Consider the following 19,111-nt stretch of genomic DNA (forward strand, 5'->3'; position numbering starts at 1 on the left):
CTTGGCATTTCAAATTCCCTAAAAATAACCTTCTGTCACAGTAGTTTAGTCAGTAGTAATTCTATCTGTCTGCTCGGGAACATCCTTTTAACTCAATCTTAGCTTAACTGGGGATTTACAAGGTGGAGGATAACTTCAAATCATGTCAATTCTCCAAAGCAAATTAATGTAGAAACATGACCACAGGAAACATGCTGTGTTTGTTTCCTCTCATTGCAAAACATTAGCTATAGTGTTGATTACTTTTCTCCTTCATCACTCCAAAAGAGGAGGAATTTACTGCAGACATGGATCAGTGCGAGACCCCAGCTGCCAAAGTAAAACCAGATTCATCCTACTTTACACATATTTATGTACCTTCTCTTTTTCTCAATAAATACTCTAGGGAAAAGAATGAGAACATGAAAGAAAAATCTTTCACTTATCTAGAAACAAAGCTGAAAGGCAATTTGCCTTACTTGCTAAGAGGTGATCAGGAGCAAGCCAAGCTGGGCTAAACTGAGATTGCTCTTGATGGAGCACTTTGCTGCAACAGTGGTGGCAAAGCCAGCCTGCCTCTCCCAGGCCTCTGTCTGCCCAGGGCTTTCCAGAGAGGTGTTTGCTGCATGGGCTGATCTCTGTAGAAGAGCTGTGCTACTATGGCCATTCTTGAGGAACTAAATTTGACCAGAATAAAATCTGAAGTCCTTCCAGCCTAGCCCCACTATGACTTCTTTCCTGAAGCTTTTGTATTTACCAGATTGTTTTGCTGAGGTCTCTCACAAGCATTGAGCTGCTAGAAGAAAGTGTGTTTGTGTAAGGGTGGTCTTTGGAGCCAATGTCCCTCTTTGCATGAGGTCAGCATGCAGCGCCGCTCACCCCTGGGCTCAGGATGAGGGTTGTGCCAGCCCCCAAGTGCAGTGCCTGACGTGAGCAGCAGCAGCGTGCGCTCACCAGCCTGGCTTGTGTTTGCTCTGTGGAAGTCTGCTTTTCCAGAAGCTGCACATGGCTTTGGCATGTCTCCTGAACTCAGAGTAGCAAAATGTTGTATTTACCTTCAGTGGGGAGGTATATCTCTGCTTACAAGCCTGTCATATCCAATCCAGTCTAATAAATATTACTGTTTTCCGTTCTTTCTTATATGTAGCTGTCCTTGGACCTTTACCACACTGAGGATGATATCTACAAGCTCTCACTGGTGCTGGAGCCAAGGAACTCCAAATCTGTACGTCATCTTTTACTGTGTTTTGACATATTGCTTTTTTTGTCTTCATGCAGTTGATTAAATTTTTAAACGACAGTTAATGTGTTTCCTTATTCATACGTACATAAAGCTTTTTAGTGTTACATTTGTGTAGAAGACACAGTCACTATTTATAGGTTTTAGTGCGTATTGGGAGATATAAATATTGGAACACACTTCACAGTTCGTTATTTTTCAACAAAACCTCTGCAAGTCCTGGAAAACAAAGTTCTGCTTTAGATATATATCCTTTGTAAGTTTATATCAATTATTTATTGCATGACCCTTAGTTGATTTTCTGGATGCTGGTGTAGTTATATAAAGCAACACAAAATTAAAAGATTTGTTTAAGGCAAGGTAAATAATTACTGTAGTATTTTAAAACTGTTTGCTTAGGTATAATTGGCTGTATCTTGGGCTCTCAAGCAATGTTTAAACAGATGAGAATAGATATTACTCTTTATTTGGTTATGTGCAACTAAAGATAATGCTGCGTTCATGCATTTTTCTTTATTTTTTGGAAGTCAGAGGATACAGATAAATCTCATAATTAATAGTTGAATTTCACTTAAAGTATTACTCTTTCCTCTGCTGCCAAAGGCTGGGGACTCCACTTTCCCCTGAGCATTTCTTCAGTGTATTAACATTCTCATTACCTTTAATACCCAATCTGTGATGCTCTCAGGCTGAGCCCTCTCAAGTCTGACAGCAGCAGAAGATGAGGGTGGCTGGAAGTGTTTTGCAGGGTGTGAGAGCAGAGTCCAGGAGTCTGAGATTATGCATTCCAGTGCTTTTTAAGATTTTGAAACATTCTTAAAAGCAAGCAAGGAAGCAGAGCCCTTTAATTTCCAAGTATAAGGCTTCTCTGGGGTTTAAAATAGTTAATCACTCTTGGAGACCAGTTTGAGGACCATGTGTGTGTGTTCCCAATGATGTATTATGAACATTGATAAGGAAACTAATGAATATTTTTACAGTCAACAGTAGCTCAGCTTGCACATTTGAAATTTCATTACTGAGTCTCCAGTGCTTGTTGGATACGATTTGACCACAACAGTTGCTGTTTATTTCAGTCATTCTGGGTCCCTCATGCTCTCATTACTGCCAGCAAAGTTGAAATGCTACAGCCCTATGCTGTGGAAGGACTAATGGACCACTACTGTAAATGAAGAAAATTATCACATTGCTGCTTTGATCCCCAGTCGGAGCTTTAAGCAGAACAAAAGCAATATAAACAGTGCTGTGAAGTTTAACAGCACCCAGCAATTGTGGGACACTTTTGCATAAGAATCGATGGATAGCCAGTGACATTGAGCTATTGCTGCACCCTGATGGGTAAAAAGCTGCAGCTGAATCGACAGAAGCTGGATTATTTGAAGCTTACTTCTCTTTGATGGAGTGCCAAAACACACAGGCTGTATTAGAGGGGAAAGAATCTGTAGAGTTTTCGTATGTGGAAAAATTTGTCAAAGGCAACATGACAGCATAGTTATATCATTCCAACTGCTCCTCGATTTGTTGTTATATGGGTACCACTCCCATGCAGGTGCACTACGGAGGAAGTGCCTCATGCTGCTGCAATCATTTTCTAGGCAAAAGTGGAGCTGATCTGTTAGCATATGAGTCTGCTGTCAACAGGGACTTGAGCAAGACTTTCCTTCTGCTAAAACTGGGAGGAGACTCTTCAGTCAGTATAGCAGCCTAAGAAAAAACTGAGGAATGGCCACCAGCTGTAGCATAGCACCTCCTTGTCACTCCTTTTCCCCATCCATTAGTGATCTTCTTGCTGGGAGTTTTTGCTAATACAGCTATTGTCTAGATCTGCCTGGTGCAATTATGCCACTGATGATGCACTTAGGTAATTTTTTTTGCTTTTCAGTAGAATTCATTTCAATGCCAAAATACATAGATGTTCACAAACATCTGAAAATGCTTTCTCAGTCTACAATACCATGGTCCCTGTGCTGGTGAAATAACTGGGAGATACCATGTGAATCACAAACTGCATGACCAGAAACAGTGTTTTGGAATGTTTAATAAATTCAACTTGGTAGTCTCTGGACAACTTTTCCTCATAGGATGCATTTCAAATACATAAATAAAATCACGGTTTTTCCTTTGAGTCTATGAGTGAAATAGAAGGAACAAATATTTCCCTTTGGCTAGTAGTCAGTAACATGAATTTTCATTGCAACTTGCCAAAAAAGCCATTGAAATTGAATGAGGCTTCAAATGAAGTAGCCCAGAAGAAAGAGGAAGGCTCCAGTGGATTCAGTCTCTTTTTGTCACTGTGTCCTCAGACCAGCAGGTGTTAAAAGCTCTCCGTGAGGTCTTGTTAGTCTAGCACCACACTGAACCTTTTAATACAGATGCTTTGAGCCAGTGCTTTTGGGAGATAGAGCTGGACGTCCAGGTTCACCGTACTTCTAATTGGAATTTAATTTTGTTGATATAGGGATGTTTTCCTCCCAAACTTACTTGTGTACATTTGTACGGGTCAAAATCTATTGAGGCATTGATAAAAGCTGTTCTAACAGTTGAAAAAGGAAAAGCCAGTTTAATCAAGCAACCCACTAACAAATCCATTTTTTCTTTTCCAACCAAACACAAAATATGATCCTGTGACCATTTCGCATCTCAATGTCAAAGTCCTCAACATCACTGTTTTACGCAATGATACGTGTAACATCTTTACATGTCTTAATTGTCTCCCTTTGAAGTCACACCAATTTAGAGTGGGACAGATGAGACCCAGATTCTTTGCTCATCAGCTAACACAGGGGCTTTCTGAGACTGTGGACCCTTTCCCTTCTGATCCAAAACACACTGGATTTTTTCTGCTTGACACTGCTTCACCTGCTAGATGTCCAGCGGCAGATGCAGGGAAAGGCCAGTATGTCTTACAGCATTTTTCATGCTAACTGGTTATTTTTGAATCCTTACCTGAAAATGTATTCAGATTTGTCCTATATTTTCTACCTGAAGAATCTGAGCTGCATTCTAGAGCTACTCCCACTGTGTAGTGGTGTGGAGGGAGTCAGGCTGTGAGCTCCATGCATCCAGTGAGCTGTCAGCTATTGTTTTGTCAAGACCAAGATGTTTTTAGAATAAAATAGTCTGGCTGGTGTTATCTGCAGAGAAAGTCAAAGATTAGCCCCTATCTACTCAAGCTGCCTAGAGGAATCAAGCTGTACATCCTGGCACATCTCAGCTGGAAACCAGTGGGGTTGCTGAGCACAATTCTTCCCCTGCTTCTGCATCCTGCTGTCTTGCTGGTGCTGCACAGAGCAGGAGTATGAACTTACTCAGGTTGTGGCAGTCCCTCACGTGGCTCCTGAGCACGGTCCCTCCAGCAGGGATCTGGGACAGACTGTGTTGTGCTGGAGAGTTCCTCAGAGGTTTTACTGAGGAGCAAAGCAGGTTCTGGGCTTACCCATTTCTGATGCCCGCTGTGTTCACAGACCTTCCTTCCCTCTCCCTTCAAGTCTCATAGCTGTTGAACCCTCTGGAGTTGTCAGTGAGGACAGACTGCTCGGGCTTGCTTCTGAGCTCCCTGGGTGGTGGCCGTGCAGCTGCAAGGTGCCACAGAGAGCCCAACTGATTCTGTTAGTGAAGGCAGGCAGCCCTTTAAAGCCCTGCCTGATGTTTTACTAAGCACGTCTTTACGGGTACTCCAGTAGTTTGTGGTTGTAGCTGTGACATTTTGAGCCACTTCTAATGGGAAATTCAGCTTCTTAATTCAGATTTGAAAATCCTTGTGTTCTGATCCATCTCTCAGCAGCCCACCTCCCCGACCACCCCCAACAAGCCAGTAGTGCCACTGGAGTGGGCATCTGGAGTGGTACCTAAACCTGACCCTACCGTCATTAACAAGCACATACGGAAACTGGTGGATGTAAGTATTTGGAATATTACACTGGTCTAAGAGGATGATAGCTTTGATATTTTCATCATTATAATTAATTTCAAGGTTATCATGAGATTGTTATGGTTGGGTTGAATTTCAGACATATGATAACAAATTTGAGCTGTTACTGATACCTTCAGAAACATTTATTTTATTCCTGCAATCAGCAATGGGATTAGTAAATAGGTTTTTGGGTACAAAGGAGGAGACTTTCAGGAGCATCCAAAACCTGCCTCCTGTTTAATAGGTTTGTCTAGCAAATATAAATTCAGCAGGTGAAGTTGAGGTTTTGCAGCTCTAGCCACAAAATTCATGTCTGGTAACAGAGAGCTGAAAAGAAAGCTACTCAGAAACAAGGTCTCACACATTAATAGGTCCAATGAACTTTTCTGGAAACAGCCTCTGGTTTTCAGCTTGCTATTATTTTACTGTCCAGAGCACGTCATGTTATGGTAAAGACAGCACTGTCTTGGTGTCACTTTTAAAATGTGGACATGAGGTCATGCAGAATTATAGCTGGGATCTTCTAGCTTCCGTTTGGAAGGTGAAGTGTTGTGCTAGGTAATGTAAACAAAACTAAACACCTCCAGATTCCTTTGGAGACAGAACATTTCCTTCTGCTTTCTACAAATTAATAAGTAAGTCTGGGAGGAGCTATTAAATTCTGGCCTTGTCTGTGCTACAGATTGTTAATTGGGGTTATGTTGTTAAGATAACCTAAACAAAGTCTTCAGTTCTCTCACTCAGACTTCAAGTATATCTTGTAGTTTACTTTTTGTACAAGCCCTTTTTTTAAAAAAAATTCACTCTTCTTCTAATGTGGGATGCCAGAAATGCACACAATGTTCCTGATTCGCTTTTTTCAGTGCCGTATGTGTTGATAAAAATAACTCCACATCCAAACCTCTCTTTGATAGCTTGTTTAAATAGGAAGTCTGTCACAATTCCTTAATCTTTCCAGAATGTGCTCAGTGGGAGTTTATGTTTGTTTCTATGGTTGAGGGAGTTGCAGTCCCCAATTCCACAATTTTGGCCTGCTTCAGGACGTATGCTTGAGGATTAAAACATGGTTTAGGGCTTTTATGAATACAGCTTACTAGAAGGCTCACACCACTCTGCACAGCTGTTTTCACTTTGCCAATACTTGTTATTTACTAGTTGCTTTGAGTTGTGCTTATAGGCACTGTATTTATTACAAAAAGTGTTGAATACTATTTGGTTTTGTGTTTTGGTTCCTTCTTTATGATGTTTTTTGAGGTCTGCCAGTCATCGGTTACAGCCATTTGATAGAAATGGGTTTCATCAGGTTCTTGTTAAAACAAGAGCAATACCAACATCTTTCAGGGGTCTCGGTATACTAATTTAATGTCTTTATCAACAACATTTTAATCTAATGAAGGGGTCTGTACTTCACTATGTGCATCTCAGATAGTTATGTTGACTTTGACACTCGTGTTTTCCCATCAGCATCATACGTAGCTTTAACATCCCTTGCACTTCTCTGCAAACAGCTGGACAAAATATAGTAACTCCTTAGCAGCTGAGGAGGGCACCCATCACCTTTTAAATTTGAAATTTGATCCCATGTCTGTTTTTGCTTAGCAGTGGATTGGGGTGGGCTGATGGATGGGAATGGTTGTTAGACACAAAGAGCTCATGATCGGGGTGTCAAAATATTAGTAAACAAATGAGATTGAAGCAGTACTGTAGCAGAGTAGAGGTGACCAGCTAAATGAGAAATGAAGCCAAAACCATCTGAAACAGTCGTGGGAAAGCTGCTGTTGGTTTTATTTCTTCCCTTTTTTCATGTTTAAAAAGTGTACTTAATGAAGCAAAGAGAATATGTCATCACATGGGACAGAATTTTAGTGACATTTCCAACAAAGAAGAAAAGTAAAGCAAGAATAATTATGTGTGAAGAGGTGTGGAGGATTATCACTAGATAAGTGCTGATGTTAAGTTTTCTTTAAAAATTAGCCATTTTTCCCATAGAGTCCAATAATATGCATATTGAAATACCAAGTAAAAATAAAAAGGAATAAACCAGATGCAACAGAGCATCTGAATAGCTGAATAGAAAATTAAGTTACATGTCATTATAATGTTGAAGAGGCCTCTATAGATTCAGGATAGTCTAGATAATAGTACAATAATCTCTTTTTTTTCCCCAGTCTGTCTTTAGGAACTATGATCACGACCATGATGGTTATATTTCTCAGGAAGACTTTGAAAGTATAGCTGCCAACTTCCCCTTTTTGGACTCTTTCTGTGTGCTGGACAAAGACCAGTAAGCTTGGAGATTTCTTTGTGGTGGTTTTTTTCTTTTCCTATATTTAAAAATTCAGAAAATACAAATATTGAAGGAACAGTGTCTCCCAAGTTTCTTGTGTCTGACAAGATTACCAACAGCTGAATCTGTTATCATTTAAATTCTTATACTGTAGTCAGTATAAGAAGTCTACCCGGGTTGGAGTCCTGCTTTACCTGACTCTTTGAAAATCATTTATGTAATAGCTTAATGAGGAATTCCTGCTGGGACTGAGTCAAAACCCTGAAGTACTGTCAAATTACAGGGGAGGTGCTCTATCCAGACCAAGCATCAGACTGGTGGAACAAATAAGTTGTGTACAGCACTGGGGAAATGAGTGCATGTAGCAGAGAGGGAGTAACAAATATTCTAGAAGGTATATAAAACATATATTTCCTAGCCAGCTGGGCTTGATGATTCTTCTTGTCCAGAATCTCCTTGGCTGTGAAGGCTGGTGGTCAGCCAGAGGAATGTTTTGTGTGAGCAGTAAGTCAAGTTCCTTCATTTAATGGCCTGGTCTGTGTTCTGATACCACTAACAGGTGAGATAACAAGGTTCATGCTGCAAGTTCAGTGTTATTGTTTAAAGGAAGATTAGAATCACAACTGCTGTAAGGGTTTTTTCCTTCCAGGACTTTTTCAGCTCTTTCAAAGGATGTGCTTTGTGTGCTGCATGCTTTCTGCAACGAGAAAACCCCAAATTTTTCAGTGCCATGAGCAGTGACAGATCTACTCTACTTTTTATTTCCTTTACAGAGATGGTCTTATAAGCAAAGAAGAAATGATGGCTTACTTTCTAAGAGCTAAGTCACAGTTTCAGTGTAAAATGGGACCAGGGTTTATCCATAACTTTCAGGAAATGACCTATCTTAAACCAACTTTCTGCGAGCACTGTGCAGGATTTGTAAGTATGATTTTAATACCAGCATATCTTAAAAACAACTTTTACCCTTTAATGGATATGGGGTGAAACTGGCTCCATACATTGCTAAAGTCTCTTGGCCAAATAATATCTCATGGCATTCAGAAGCACAAAACTTTTACTCACATTGTAACTGTGCAATCCAGTTTTGATTTAGTGGTTTCTGAAAATAGGCATTTGTGAGAATTTCTTGGGGGGGGGACACAAAATTACATTAGCTAAAGGATATTAGAGACTATATGAATGGTTTTACTTGGTTTATCTTAAGTTCTTTAATTTGGCTTGATTTCCCATGAAAACAAGCTTGGAGGAAAATAGATGTCTGGAACAGAGGATGTAGATGAGGCAAAAGTTGTTCTTTCTCAGGAAGTTGCACATGGCAACATAGATATGTTCATAATTCTCTGAATGGCTATAACAGCCCTAATTTTTTCTCTATTAAATTAATAGATCTTCTAATTTGGTAAAGAAACCAAAAGTGCTTCCAGCAGTTCTGTACAATAAGAATTTTTTGAATTTATTAGATGGGAGTTTTATAATTTGCTTTTTCTCTCAGCCGCAACTTACCAGATGTCACTTATTAGAGTGCTCTCTACATATCTGGGAAAGGATTGGTTTTGTGGACATTTGAGTTGCTTGTGAACCTCTAAGTTTTCCACTTCAACCCAAATATAGTAAAGAATAAATAATTACTATGATATAAAAGTTGCTTTAATGGACACACTTGGCTGAAATCAAATGTCCACATTTAGACAGCTGAAGCAGTAAGGGCAGAGGCCCATGTCCTCTGCTTGCATGTGGCCCACATAACCAGCTGTAAACCCAGCCCCTGTCCCTGCACACCAGAGCAGATACGCCTCTGCACTCTGGGGTGACTTTATTCCAGGATCTTTTCCACTAAAATGGTTGAAAGTAGCAATAACAGCCCTGCTAAGCACAAAAACGTGCCTCCATTCAGACACACTCTGGTGTTCCTACCCTAGTCCATGCTCCATCTTCCACTCAGTTCTTTTGCGACATGTCAGTTTTGTTCAGATGCTTGAAGGCCCTATGGCAACCACTGCCGCTGACTAACGCCGTGGGGGAGAAGGAATTCCGCCTATTTCCGCTAGAAGTGCAAAAGCTTTGGAGGTGACATGGTCAGTGCTGACGTAGGAGCGTGCTGGTGGGCTCCCGTGCTGACAGCTCCAGCAGACCCACGGGGCAGGGACAGCCACCAGCCAGAGCGTGTTGTTCCAGGCTGCCTTGGGAAGACGTCATTGCGTTTGTGACACTCAGCGCATGTTTGGAAGGCTTCCACAGCAAAGCAAGGCCCGAGGACTGCCCCGAAACGTCCTCTCCAGCAGATATTTTTCTCCTGCATCAATTTTCTAATCGGCCATTGTTAGATTTTTCACGTCTCCCTGATTACATCCAGTGCAGGAATACAAATGAGTAAAAGGTTGTACAGGAAATGGAAATAAGGTCATTTTTCCTGTCAGCTCACTGAAGTCATTGGCATTGTTCTGTGGATGAGTTGGACTGATAGGACAGGAACCAACTACAGAATCTGCTGCATATTTGTTCTGCATTTCAGTGCTACTCATCCACGGGTGGAAACCTAATTTCAAACTGATGCACTGATTCACAGTCAAAATAATGCGCACTGACCATGCAGCAGGATGAATTGACATGACAGTACAATGCACACAGTTATTAAAATGATACAAACTTTGAAGGTCAAGCTAAGACAATGCCATTAGCAGCACAAAGTTGATATGCCCATGGCCAGTCACAGTTCCATCCCACAGCTTGAGCTGCACCACGTGGCAGGGTAGGTGACAGGCCATCCTGTTAAGCTTTATAATCTGAATTTGCACAGATCCTCTTACCTTGGAGCTGGCTCAAGACAGTTTTGCAGCAAAGCTGTGTCAGACACATTCAAAGCTTTAGGTCAGAATTCATGACATGACACTTCAGCTAAGCTTTCCCTGCGGTGTGTAACCACAACAGTGGTGCCAAATTTGAGTGGGAGGAAGGTACAGAGATAAGGTGAGGAGTGAGGAGAAAGAACTTCAGTGGGAATAGATTAGAGCTTAAAAGAAATAAGTAACAATCCATGTCTCTTACAGTGATCCTGTAAAAGAGATCTGGGAAAATAGGTCATTGCTGCTCTTTTAAGAGGGACTGGAGTGCTCCACTGTTGCTTCCTGAGCACAGCAACTGCATTCACTGTGCACATATGCAGCATTAGCAAAAGAATAAGCAGCAGGCCTTCTATGGACCCAGGTTCCACTGTTGTCCTTTCTGTTCTTTTTTTCACCATTCTTCTACCTTGGCTAATCTATTTTTGCTCTCTCCAGACCCCCGTTTTTCCTTGCTATTTCTTTCGTGCAGTGAGTGGGATGTTTTTCTCACCCAGAATCTTTCCATTCTGTTTACTTTACTCTTTCCTTTGTATTCTGAATGTTCATCATCTCTTCTCTTTAAACTGTTCCTTAATGACCATATTCACCCTCCACTCTCTTGTGCATGGATACTTACAAATCTGGTGAGGAGCCACATGCAGTTTCAGCTGCCTGGATGTGTTCACCCTCCCTTCATGAGGTGAATGAGTTCAGGAAAAATAAACACCAGAGTCCCCAGTTTTTTTCCTTTTATGCTATGGAGTTAGAAAAATTGCCCCTTCCTCTCACTGCTTCTCAGAGTGGAAATGCTTGTTTTTATAAAGCCATGGCTGTAGATACAGTGCTTCTGCATATATAGAAAACAATTTGCTAGGGAGTTTCCCTGTTTCCAAGCAATCCTGCTCACGTGGCAGTGAAAGCTTCCCAAAAGTGGGACCACACACACTGGCCCTCTGAAGTTTAGCATTTGGTAGTTCTAAGTGTGTGTCAACAAGAACAGCTTCTGAGGAAAGGCTAAGGTGGAATCTAGTGGCTTTTCTGCCTGTTTCATTCTTCAACTATTTGGGGTTTTTTGGGTTTTTTTAAGGTGGGAAAAGGCAGGTGCACAGATCAGATTGCTATGGCTAGGTGTGCTGGAAACCAGTACAGGAACCAAGAACCTAGTTTTTATCTCGAGTGGTGTTTTCTTCTGCTGTGTTTGAACATTATGGATCAGTGATGTATTTGGAAAATGGATGTACACAGGAAATTCTCCTGCAGATAACACTAAGGGAGCCCAGAAGCAGAATGTGCTCTGCTGCTTTCACAAAGCTTGATACAATGGCAATTTTTCACCCATACCTGGAAGCAAATGTTGTCTGTCTCTCTCCTTCTCTGGTAGTCCCATTACTGCTAGTAAGTAGCAGAAGTAAGGGAGAAGGTACACAAGTCTTATCACAATTAGAGGGGGAGGTCTGCCTGACAGGAAGGGTGTTAAGAGCAGTTGTATCCTGTTTGTGCTTTTGTAGCCATTGGTACTTCCTCATTGTGACCTTGTTTTCCTTCCAGCTTTCTTTTCTGATTCCTTGATGTTCTTTTGTCTTTCTTTGCAGCTCTGGGGTATAATCAAACAAGGCTACAAATGCAAAGGTAAATAAATATTACAAGGATTTTTTTTCAAGCTATGGGTGGTGGGTTTTAGTACAAGTCAGTCAACCATACCTTTAACTAAAATGGCATATGTTCAAACACATCTTGCATCTACATTTGGTATTGTCCATGAGCACTGACTACTGGTACACTCTGGTGTCTCCCTGCATTAGAGAAAATACCACCCAGGAGGAACACACATATTCTGTGAGATAAAGGTCCAAAGCAGCCCCTGATTCCATGAGCTGTCACTTTCTACCAGTAAAGACCTTGTAAATTGGAAAACCAAGTGTTCTTATCCTAACACTGAGACACATCCTGAAATATATCCCCTGAGACTCAGGCCAGGAAAAAGTCTGCTGGCAACACTGTTTGTCATGTACATCCATGTGCCTGTAGTGAAGCCTATTTGCAATTTAATAGTGGCTGAGCTAGAAACACAGAAATATTTAATTCCTAGACTGCCCAGCAGATCTCCTTGCAAGATCTTCTTCAGACATTCAACTTATAAAAAATCCTAGAGTTCTTACATCCCTCCCCTTTGCCTTCAAAAAATACTTAATTTCTTATGCAGTGCTTGCACCATATTAAGCAGGTCAGAGGAAAAGGGACATTGTAGTGGTCCTTATTGGCTTTAAAATCCTGGACCTATTTATTTCTCAAACAGCCCAACTCTGGCTGAAGTGCACTGTTGATTTTCACAGCTGTAGCTGCATCTCAGTTATTCACAGGGGAACATTCACATTTGTACTCTTTTTCCCCTAGTCTTACACTGACTCCAAGGAGAAGACAAAGAATTCACAGTATTTTTGTTTAGGATACACCATATTCCTGTCTCTCTCCAGCCACAAACCTCTCTTCCTCAGAGAGGGATGGGGGAAATGTCCATGGCTAAATCAACATATGTAATTCAGATATTCTTGATTACTGTCATCTTAGAAGCTTTGAAAGGGCTGGTTGCAGTTTATAGTTTTACTGGTAGGATGAGGGAAGGAAGGTAAGGTTTTGTCACACCAACCTGTAAACTCAATTTGAGATCTGAAAGTTGAGCTCCTGTCCTGCATCGCTGCCTGTAGCAGTGGCCCAGTGGGGACTGAGCGCAAGTGTTTCTGTAAAGTCAAAGTTACAGGCAATGAGGCATGAAAGCAAGAGAGCAGAGCTGCTCTCTCAGATCCTACAGTGATCAAGAAGCGTGAGGGTGCCTGCCTTTTGTTGCAGCAGCTACTGGCTGCTCTGTGTTCCAGCTTCACTGGATTGTGACACCCACTAGGGATGAATTCTGCCTTTGAGCACAGAGCTGTCATCCTCTGAACCTCTGACACAGCAGGGGGAGGGAGGGAGTTCCTCCTTTCAGGCCTGCTGCCTACCCCAACACTGTGGGAAATGAGCTAAAAGCTAGACTGCCTGGTCTGCAAGTGATAGGAGTTCTCCACTTCAAGAGAGATCTTCAGTGTATCTGAGGGAGAGTGCTACCTTTGAGGCAGAGAAAACCAGAGCTGGGCATATATTGCTGTATTAGTCATATGATCAAGGTGGCAGCCGAAACCAGAACTCTCACCCATCATGCCAGAGCTGCTGCCCTGAGCAGAGTGGTTCTTATAGCAGAGTTAAAAATGCAGCACCCTGGCAATGCTTGCCTAGAACAAAATGCTGGGCTATGGAACAGCAACAGAGAAACAAGGGAGATGGGAATTTTCAAACAATGGAAAAGTACACAGAGGAGAGAGAGATTGTGTTTGGGGCACATCCTCCACTCTTCAGCCCTTTCTTACAGATAAGATCCATACTCCAGCCACACTTCAGATAAACGCACCTAGCAATGATGTATCCACAGTGATGCAGATCCTAGCAGAGGCTTGGAGTGCAAGTACTCAGCAAGTCTCATCTGGGTGGATGATACACTTCCACAGAGTTCATTCATGTGCTCATGTTGCTTACTGAGCTACTTAGACTAGTTTTAACCTACAGTAGTCTGCACTGACATCCAGCAGTCCTTCCAGAGGCTTAGGATATGGGTGCTCTGGTGTCTTCTAACCAAATATGTTTACTATAATGGGCCCTGCTGGGTGAAATAAAAGCCAGCCAAATAAATAATGCCCCCTCTCGGGGCAGAAGTTTTATGCATGGCATACACAGGATCATATCAGTAATTCCACATCTCTTCCTTGAGACCATTTTATTATTAAAATATCATCTTACTTCTTCTCTTCTCCTGCCATTTTTCTATTAATGGCTGTCATGGAAATTATCCTTTTTTTTTTTTTTTTTTTGTAATGCCCTTCACACCAAATGATCCATTTCTGTGACTCCCTTCACACCTTCTGTCAAACTGTTTGTTCCTTCAAAGTCCTTCCTTGGCATCTGCCTGCTAATAGCCCTGAGGGATTACCAGATAGTTGTGGCTTTCCTTTTGATGACTTGACAATTTCTCTCTTTACAGATTGTGGTGCCAACTGTCACAAGCAATGCAGGGACCTGCTTGTGCTGGCATGCAGGAAATTTTCCAGAGGAACCTCAGTAGGCAGCAACCACGGGTCTCTGCCTAGCAGTCCATCTCTGCCTCCAGGTGAGGGCAGTTTTCCTCCTATTTTAAACCATTTCTGGAATCCTCTCTAATGGCCAGTGTCCTTGCTGCCATTTTTAATTTTTCCTTTGTATCAACACACAGAGCAGCACCTCTACTTTTCACTGCTCTATGGCATGTGTTCAGTCCTCAGATTACAACATCCTTTTCTCCAGTGATGGCCTTTGTGTCCCATCTAAGGCTCACTATCCTCCTCGCTGGCACCCCTATCCCAGCTGAAAAGAAATGAAATTGTACTTCTCCTTTTTTGTCACTTAGGGGGAAGGAGACATCGGGCACAATTCTAGCACTGCCTTACTCAGCATGGTGAGAGAATAAAATCTGTGCACACAGCATCAGAAACAGTTTCCGAGCAGCATAAAGATACTGATAATTATACCACTGCTGCATACAAGGGGTTACCTCCCCACCCTCCCCCAGGCTTGTTACCTTCTTGTAAAGACCTTGAAATAGAATACTTAAATGAAACAATTCCACCTTCTCTTTCAGTCCAAGATGAAGTATTTGAATTTCCCAGTGTTGCTGCAGAACACCAGGACCTTGATGGCAGAGCTATCACCCTCGTCACTGGCTCTTCACGAAAAATTTCCGTGCGGCTGCAGCGGGTGACCACCAGCCAAGCAACGCAGACAGAGCCACTCTGGCATGAGCCAGGCTGGAATGATTCAGGTTCCCATACTTTCCCCAAAATGAAGTCGAAATTCCACGGAAAAGCTGGGAAGAACAAAGGCTTTGCAAAGTGGGAGAATGAAAAGCCCAGCATGCAGGCTGATGTAGAGCTAGAAGCCGAGGCCCCACAAGTTATACAGGATCACAACAGGATAGAAACCCTCCCAGAAAGACAAGAATCTGAGGTGAGTTCCAAAAGAAGCCAAGACAGTTTAAAATCTGCTCCAGTCTGAAGTCTCATAAGGTTATTTTATTAATTTCAAGATACTTTTTCATTCAAATTTGTCATTGCTTCTTGCACAAGAGTTACTTTCAGAAGAATGTTAAATCATCCACAGATCCCTGTTTTCTACACTGCAGTACACATTTACTGTGATGCTGTAACTGGCATTTTGGGTTTTGGTGTCAGTATGGGCTTTTTAGCAGTTGGGTACTTTTCATTTTGAAAATTATTAAAATAACCTGGTGGATATCTGGCCACTTTCTGTGCTGTTGTACCCTTGCACTGCACAGTTCAGGGCTCTGTGTTAGACTCACAACAATTAGCATTCTGACAAATACAGGAGTCCAGGCTGAGGCAGGATATTGGTCTGTTACTGTCACCCATAAAGTTTATACTTCCAAAGCCTCATGCTTTTATTGACCATCTCTGCCAGCATGTAAATGCCTATTTTCTTCTGCTTACAGGATAGCTGATTGCTCACCCTGAAGCACAGAAAACTGAAGATGACAACTACAGCAAGTGTTGATGGACTGTCACAGACCACATCTGGCCATAACAACTGTACCCATACCTCATCCTTTTAAACCCAACCAGTGCCCTGTTTCCTTAGCTGAAAGGTGTTATAAGGCACTATTTATTTTCTCACGAGTAAGCCATTTAGATGAACATTGCACAGATACAGCAGAACGGATCTCTGTGCTCAGTGTTTTCTTTTGTATGACTTCTGTGGAAACTTCCTCTACATGCCAGTGAGGATATATTTGGCCTTCTCTAAATGCACTGCATCATTTTGGTATGTCTGCCAGCAACAACAATGGTGAGGACAGAAGCCAAGCATCTAAGTTTGTTCGATAACACTCCTTTCCCGAGGCTTGTAATGATCATTTAAGGAAAGAAGTAGGTATGTGTGTTGATTAAATCTCAAACAAAAATCTCTCACGAAGTTCTCTATACTGAAATTCTTTGCACAGATGGGGTTTTGAAATTTGGCTGTGTTTACATTGCTACGGTGAACGTACTGGTGTTCAGCACAGTGATACCAGTTCCCAGACTGGTGATCCTTCAAACAGGCAGCAGCTGGCTGAGACTGAAGGAATTCCAAGACACTCTGTGTTTGTCTGGTTACAGCACAATGGAGAAGGGTCATCTTTGCCAGGACTGATTATGGTAACATTAGCATTCAATAAACACTTCAGTTTTAAGTGTGTGTGTGTGTCTGTGTATATATGTGGATGTGATACTTTTCTCTGGTTAGCAAGCTGTACACGTTAAGACTAAATGTTCTGAAGAGCAATCTCCAAATTAGCAGTTTGCTAATGTAGGACATAGCACCTGAATCTATAATGGTCCAGCTTGAAGTTGCATTTTGCAGAAGCTTTAAGTTATTGAAAGAGCACAGCCCTCATCTGAAAAAAAGAGAGAAAAACAAAACACCACAAAGCTCAAAGCTGAAAGACTGGCACACCTGTTAGTCTTTTTACCCCATCTCCCCACTAAAACAGGGGCATGTGTGTGTAGCACACACTCTGACTTAAAGCCACCCAGTTATAAGATGTCCTACAAAATTCAAGTTATTGCACCCTTCAACATGTTATAAGCCTTCAAGATGAGAGTAATTTCATGGACCTCCCTAACACAAAACTGACAGCTGCACTCCTCTGTGGTAATTTGACTGTAAACTGCACTGGGACTACATGGTGCCTGCCCAGGTTTGCATCTTGCATCCTGCAGGTTTGTTTTCCAACACAGCCAGTAGCAATAGTAAATCTGTGGAGATAAAAAACATTTAAAAAAAACCAACATTCTCTTTATCGTTGTAAGTTCAAGAGAAATAAGCACTGCATGAGCAGAGGTTTCCAAACTAGGATGAGGGCCAGAAGCACACTTCACTCTTACTGCTGTGGGCAGAGAACAAGCATTAGCAAAAACACGGTCTTTATTTCCTGTGGTGGGTCAGGTGACGGGTCACAGCCGGCTGACCGCACAGCTACCGTTACAGCGCACGGCTTGCACACAATGAAAATGATGTGGTGGGGAATTTGAATAGAGAAATTTGGTTATGATCCAGGCTGTTGATGGATCTGTTGAGATAAGCCTCTTAACGCTTTATAAATGAAATGTTCATGAGCAACTTCATTCTTAACATCACATAGTTTTGACCAGCATCTAGTCTGTAGACCTCAGCTGATTTCTTGCAGGCTTTTAAAAGTTATTTGTAGCTCTTGACTTACTCATCTCATCAATAAACCTCTTGCAAGCCAGGTAGCTTCAGTCAGTTTTACACATACCTCAGCAGCAGTTGCAGATCAAGTATAGTCTGCAGGCTCACACAGATGATCCTGCTAAGCAAAATATTGCAGCCTCCAAGGAGAATCATAAAACCATTAAGGTTGGAAAAGACCGCTGCTGTCATCAAGTCCAACCTTTGACCAATCACCTTGTCAACTAAACCATGGCACTAAATGCCACAAACCAGTTGGTTCTTGAACACCTCCAAGGATGGTGACTCCACCACCTCCCTGGGCAGTCCATTCCAATGCTTAACCCTCCTATCCATGAAGAAATTTCTCCTGAAATTCTTCCTGAAATTGAGATGGAATAGGTGAAATTTCACCTGCTACAGCTGGAAACCCTTTGCTTCAGGCATTTAAGGAAGGGGAACACAGAGTGCACTGTTGGCAGTAAGCATTCATGGCCATTGAAAAACAAGAAAGACCTGGGTAGAAATGCAGCTGCTTTTTTTCTCACACACACACCCCTCACTGCCCAAAAAGGAATAGATTTATAATAATTTATTAAAAAAGCATTCACCAGCTGTTTACAGAATGTGGATCTACTAGTTCCACAACAAGGATCTGAGTAGGGAGAGCTGACAGGGCTTGAACAAACATTTTAAGAAGTCCCATGGGGAGGCCTGAATATACAAAATGTTAAAAATCTTTTTCTCTTCTTATTTCAAGTGGACATCTTTTTCTGAACAGGGGAAAGACTTTTCTTCACAAAAACAATTTTAGTTCCCCAATCTAGGCAAAGGAACAAAGAGTTTCTTGTTCGCCCTAACTTAACAAAATGCAGAAAGCATCAGCCATCAGAGCTCCTGCCTGAGCTATGTGTCTTTTCTGGTCTTGGTGAAATCCTGCCTGCTAGAAGTACAGCAATTCCAGGAGAGTGTCCAGGAGAAAGTGCGTCATAATGACAAGAACGCTGGATTAATGAAGTAGCTAAAGGCAGACACAATCCCAAATGATGTTGGATACTTCCACCCCATCCATTCTCTCCTGTCTCGGGATCTTTTAAAAAACATGGGGGGAGACTGAGGGATTGTTTAAAACACAAACTCCCCAAAACACCACACAGTGGAAAGGGAAGATTATGTCAAACTTTATTTACAGCTTGCTCTGCAAATGCCAAAGAATACAAGCAATAAGAGTAGGTGAAAAATGCAAGTGCTTGGATAGACCCTGTAAGAGATTATTTAGCTGTTTGAGCCAAACCCACTAGGACTTTCTGTGCTTGTGTAAAACCTCTGCAAAGCCTCATGTTGCACATAAGGGAGCTTCAGCTTTGCTTCCAACTTTATGGAGTAGCCCTGAGTGCTTCTCAAGGAGTCAGGGGGACATCTGGCTCCCTCAGAGTGAAATGCAAAGTCAGGTTTGAACTACAGCTCTCTCCTCTGCTCTAAATGTCCTCCGAGTCTCATCCTCCTCTGCCCCCCACCCCCAGTCTTACCCAGCTTTTAGGCTTTAAAATAATAAACCCAGC

General features: G+C 42.0%; 1 protein-coding gene across 12 annotated transcripts in view; it reads left to right on the top strand.

The window, feature by feature from the left end:
• The window catches only part of RASGRP3 (RAS guanyl releasing protein 3), a 56,237-nt gene extending 39,686 nt beyond the window's left edge, over positions 1–16,551 (top strand). For 11 of the 12 annotated variants that reach the window (XM_042025010.1, XM_042025012.1, XM_042025015.1 and 8 more), the window contains 8 exons: positions 1,127–1,204; positions 5,001–5,117; positions 7,301–7,416; positions 8,193–8,340; positions 11,837–11,873; positions 14,314–14,439; positions 14,947–15,311; positions 15,814–16,551. In XM_042025010.1, coding sequence (XP_041880944.1) covers positions 1,127–1,204; positions 5,001–5,117; positions 7,301–7,416; positions 8,193–8,340; positions 11,837–11,873; positions 14,314–14,439; positions 14,947–15,311; positions 15,814–15,822 — 996 coding nt within the window. In that variant the 3' untranslated portion in view covers positions 15,823–16,551. The remainder of the gene's footprint in view (positions 1–1,126; positions 1,205–5,000; positions 5,118–7,300; positions 7,417–8,192; positions 8,341–11,836; positions 11,874–14,313; positions 14,440–14,946; positions 15,312–15,813) is intronic. The other variant, XM_042025017.1, reaches the window with a different exon arrangement.
• Positions 16,552–19,111: the final 2,560 nt, after the last annotated feature.

The sequence above is a fragment of the Corvus kubaryi genome, unplaced genomic scaffold (assembly GCF_017639235.1).
Source record: "Corvus kubaryi isolate FWS band 111438036 unplaced genomic scaffold, C.kubaryi_AGA036_p1.0 37266, whole genome shotgun sequence".
Taxonomy (NCBI): domain Eukaryota; kingdom Metazoa; phylum Chordata; class Aves; order Passeriformes; family Corvidae; genus Corvus; species Corvus kubaryi.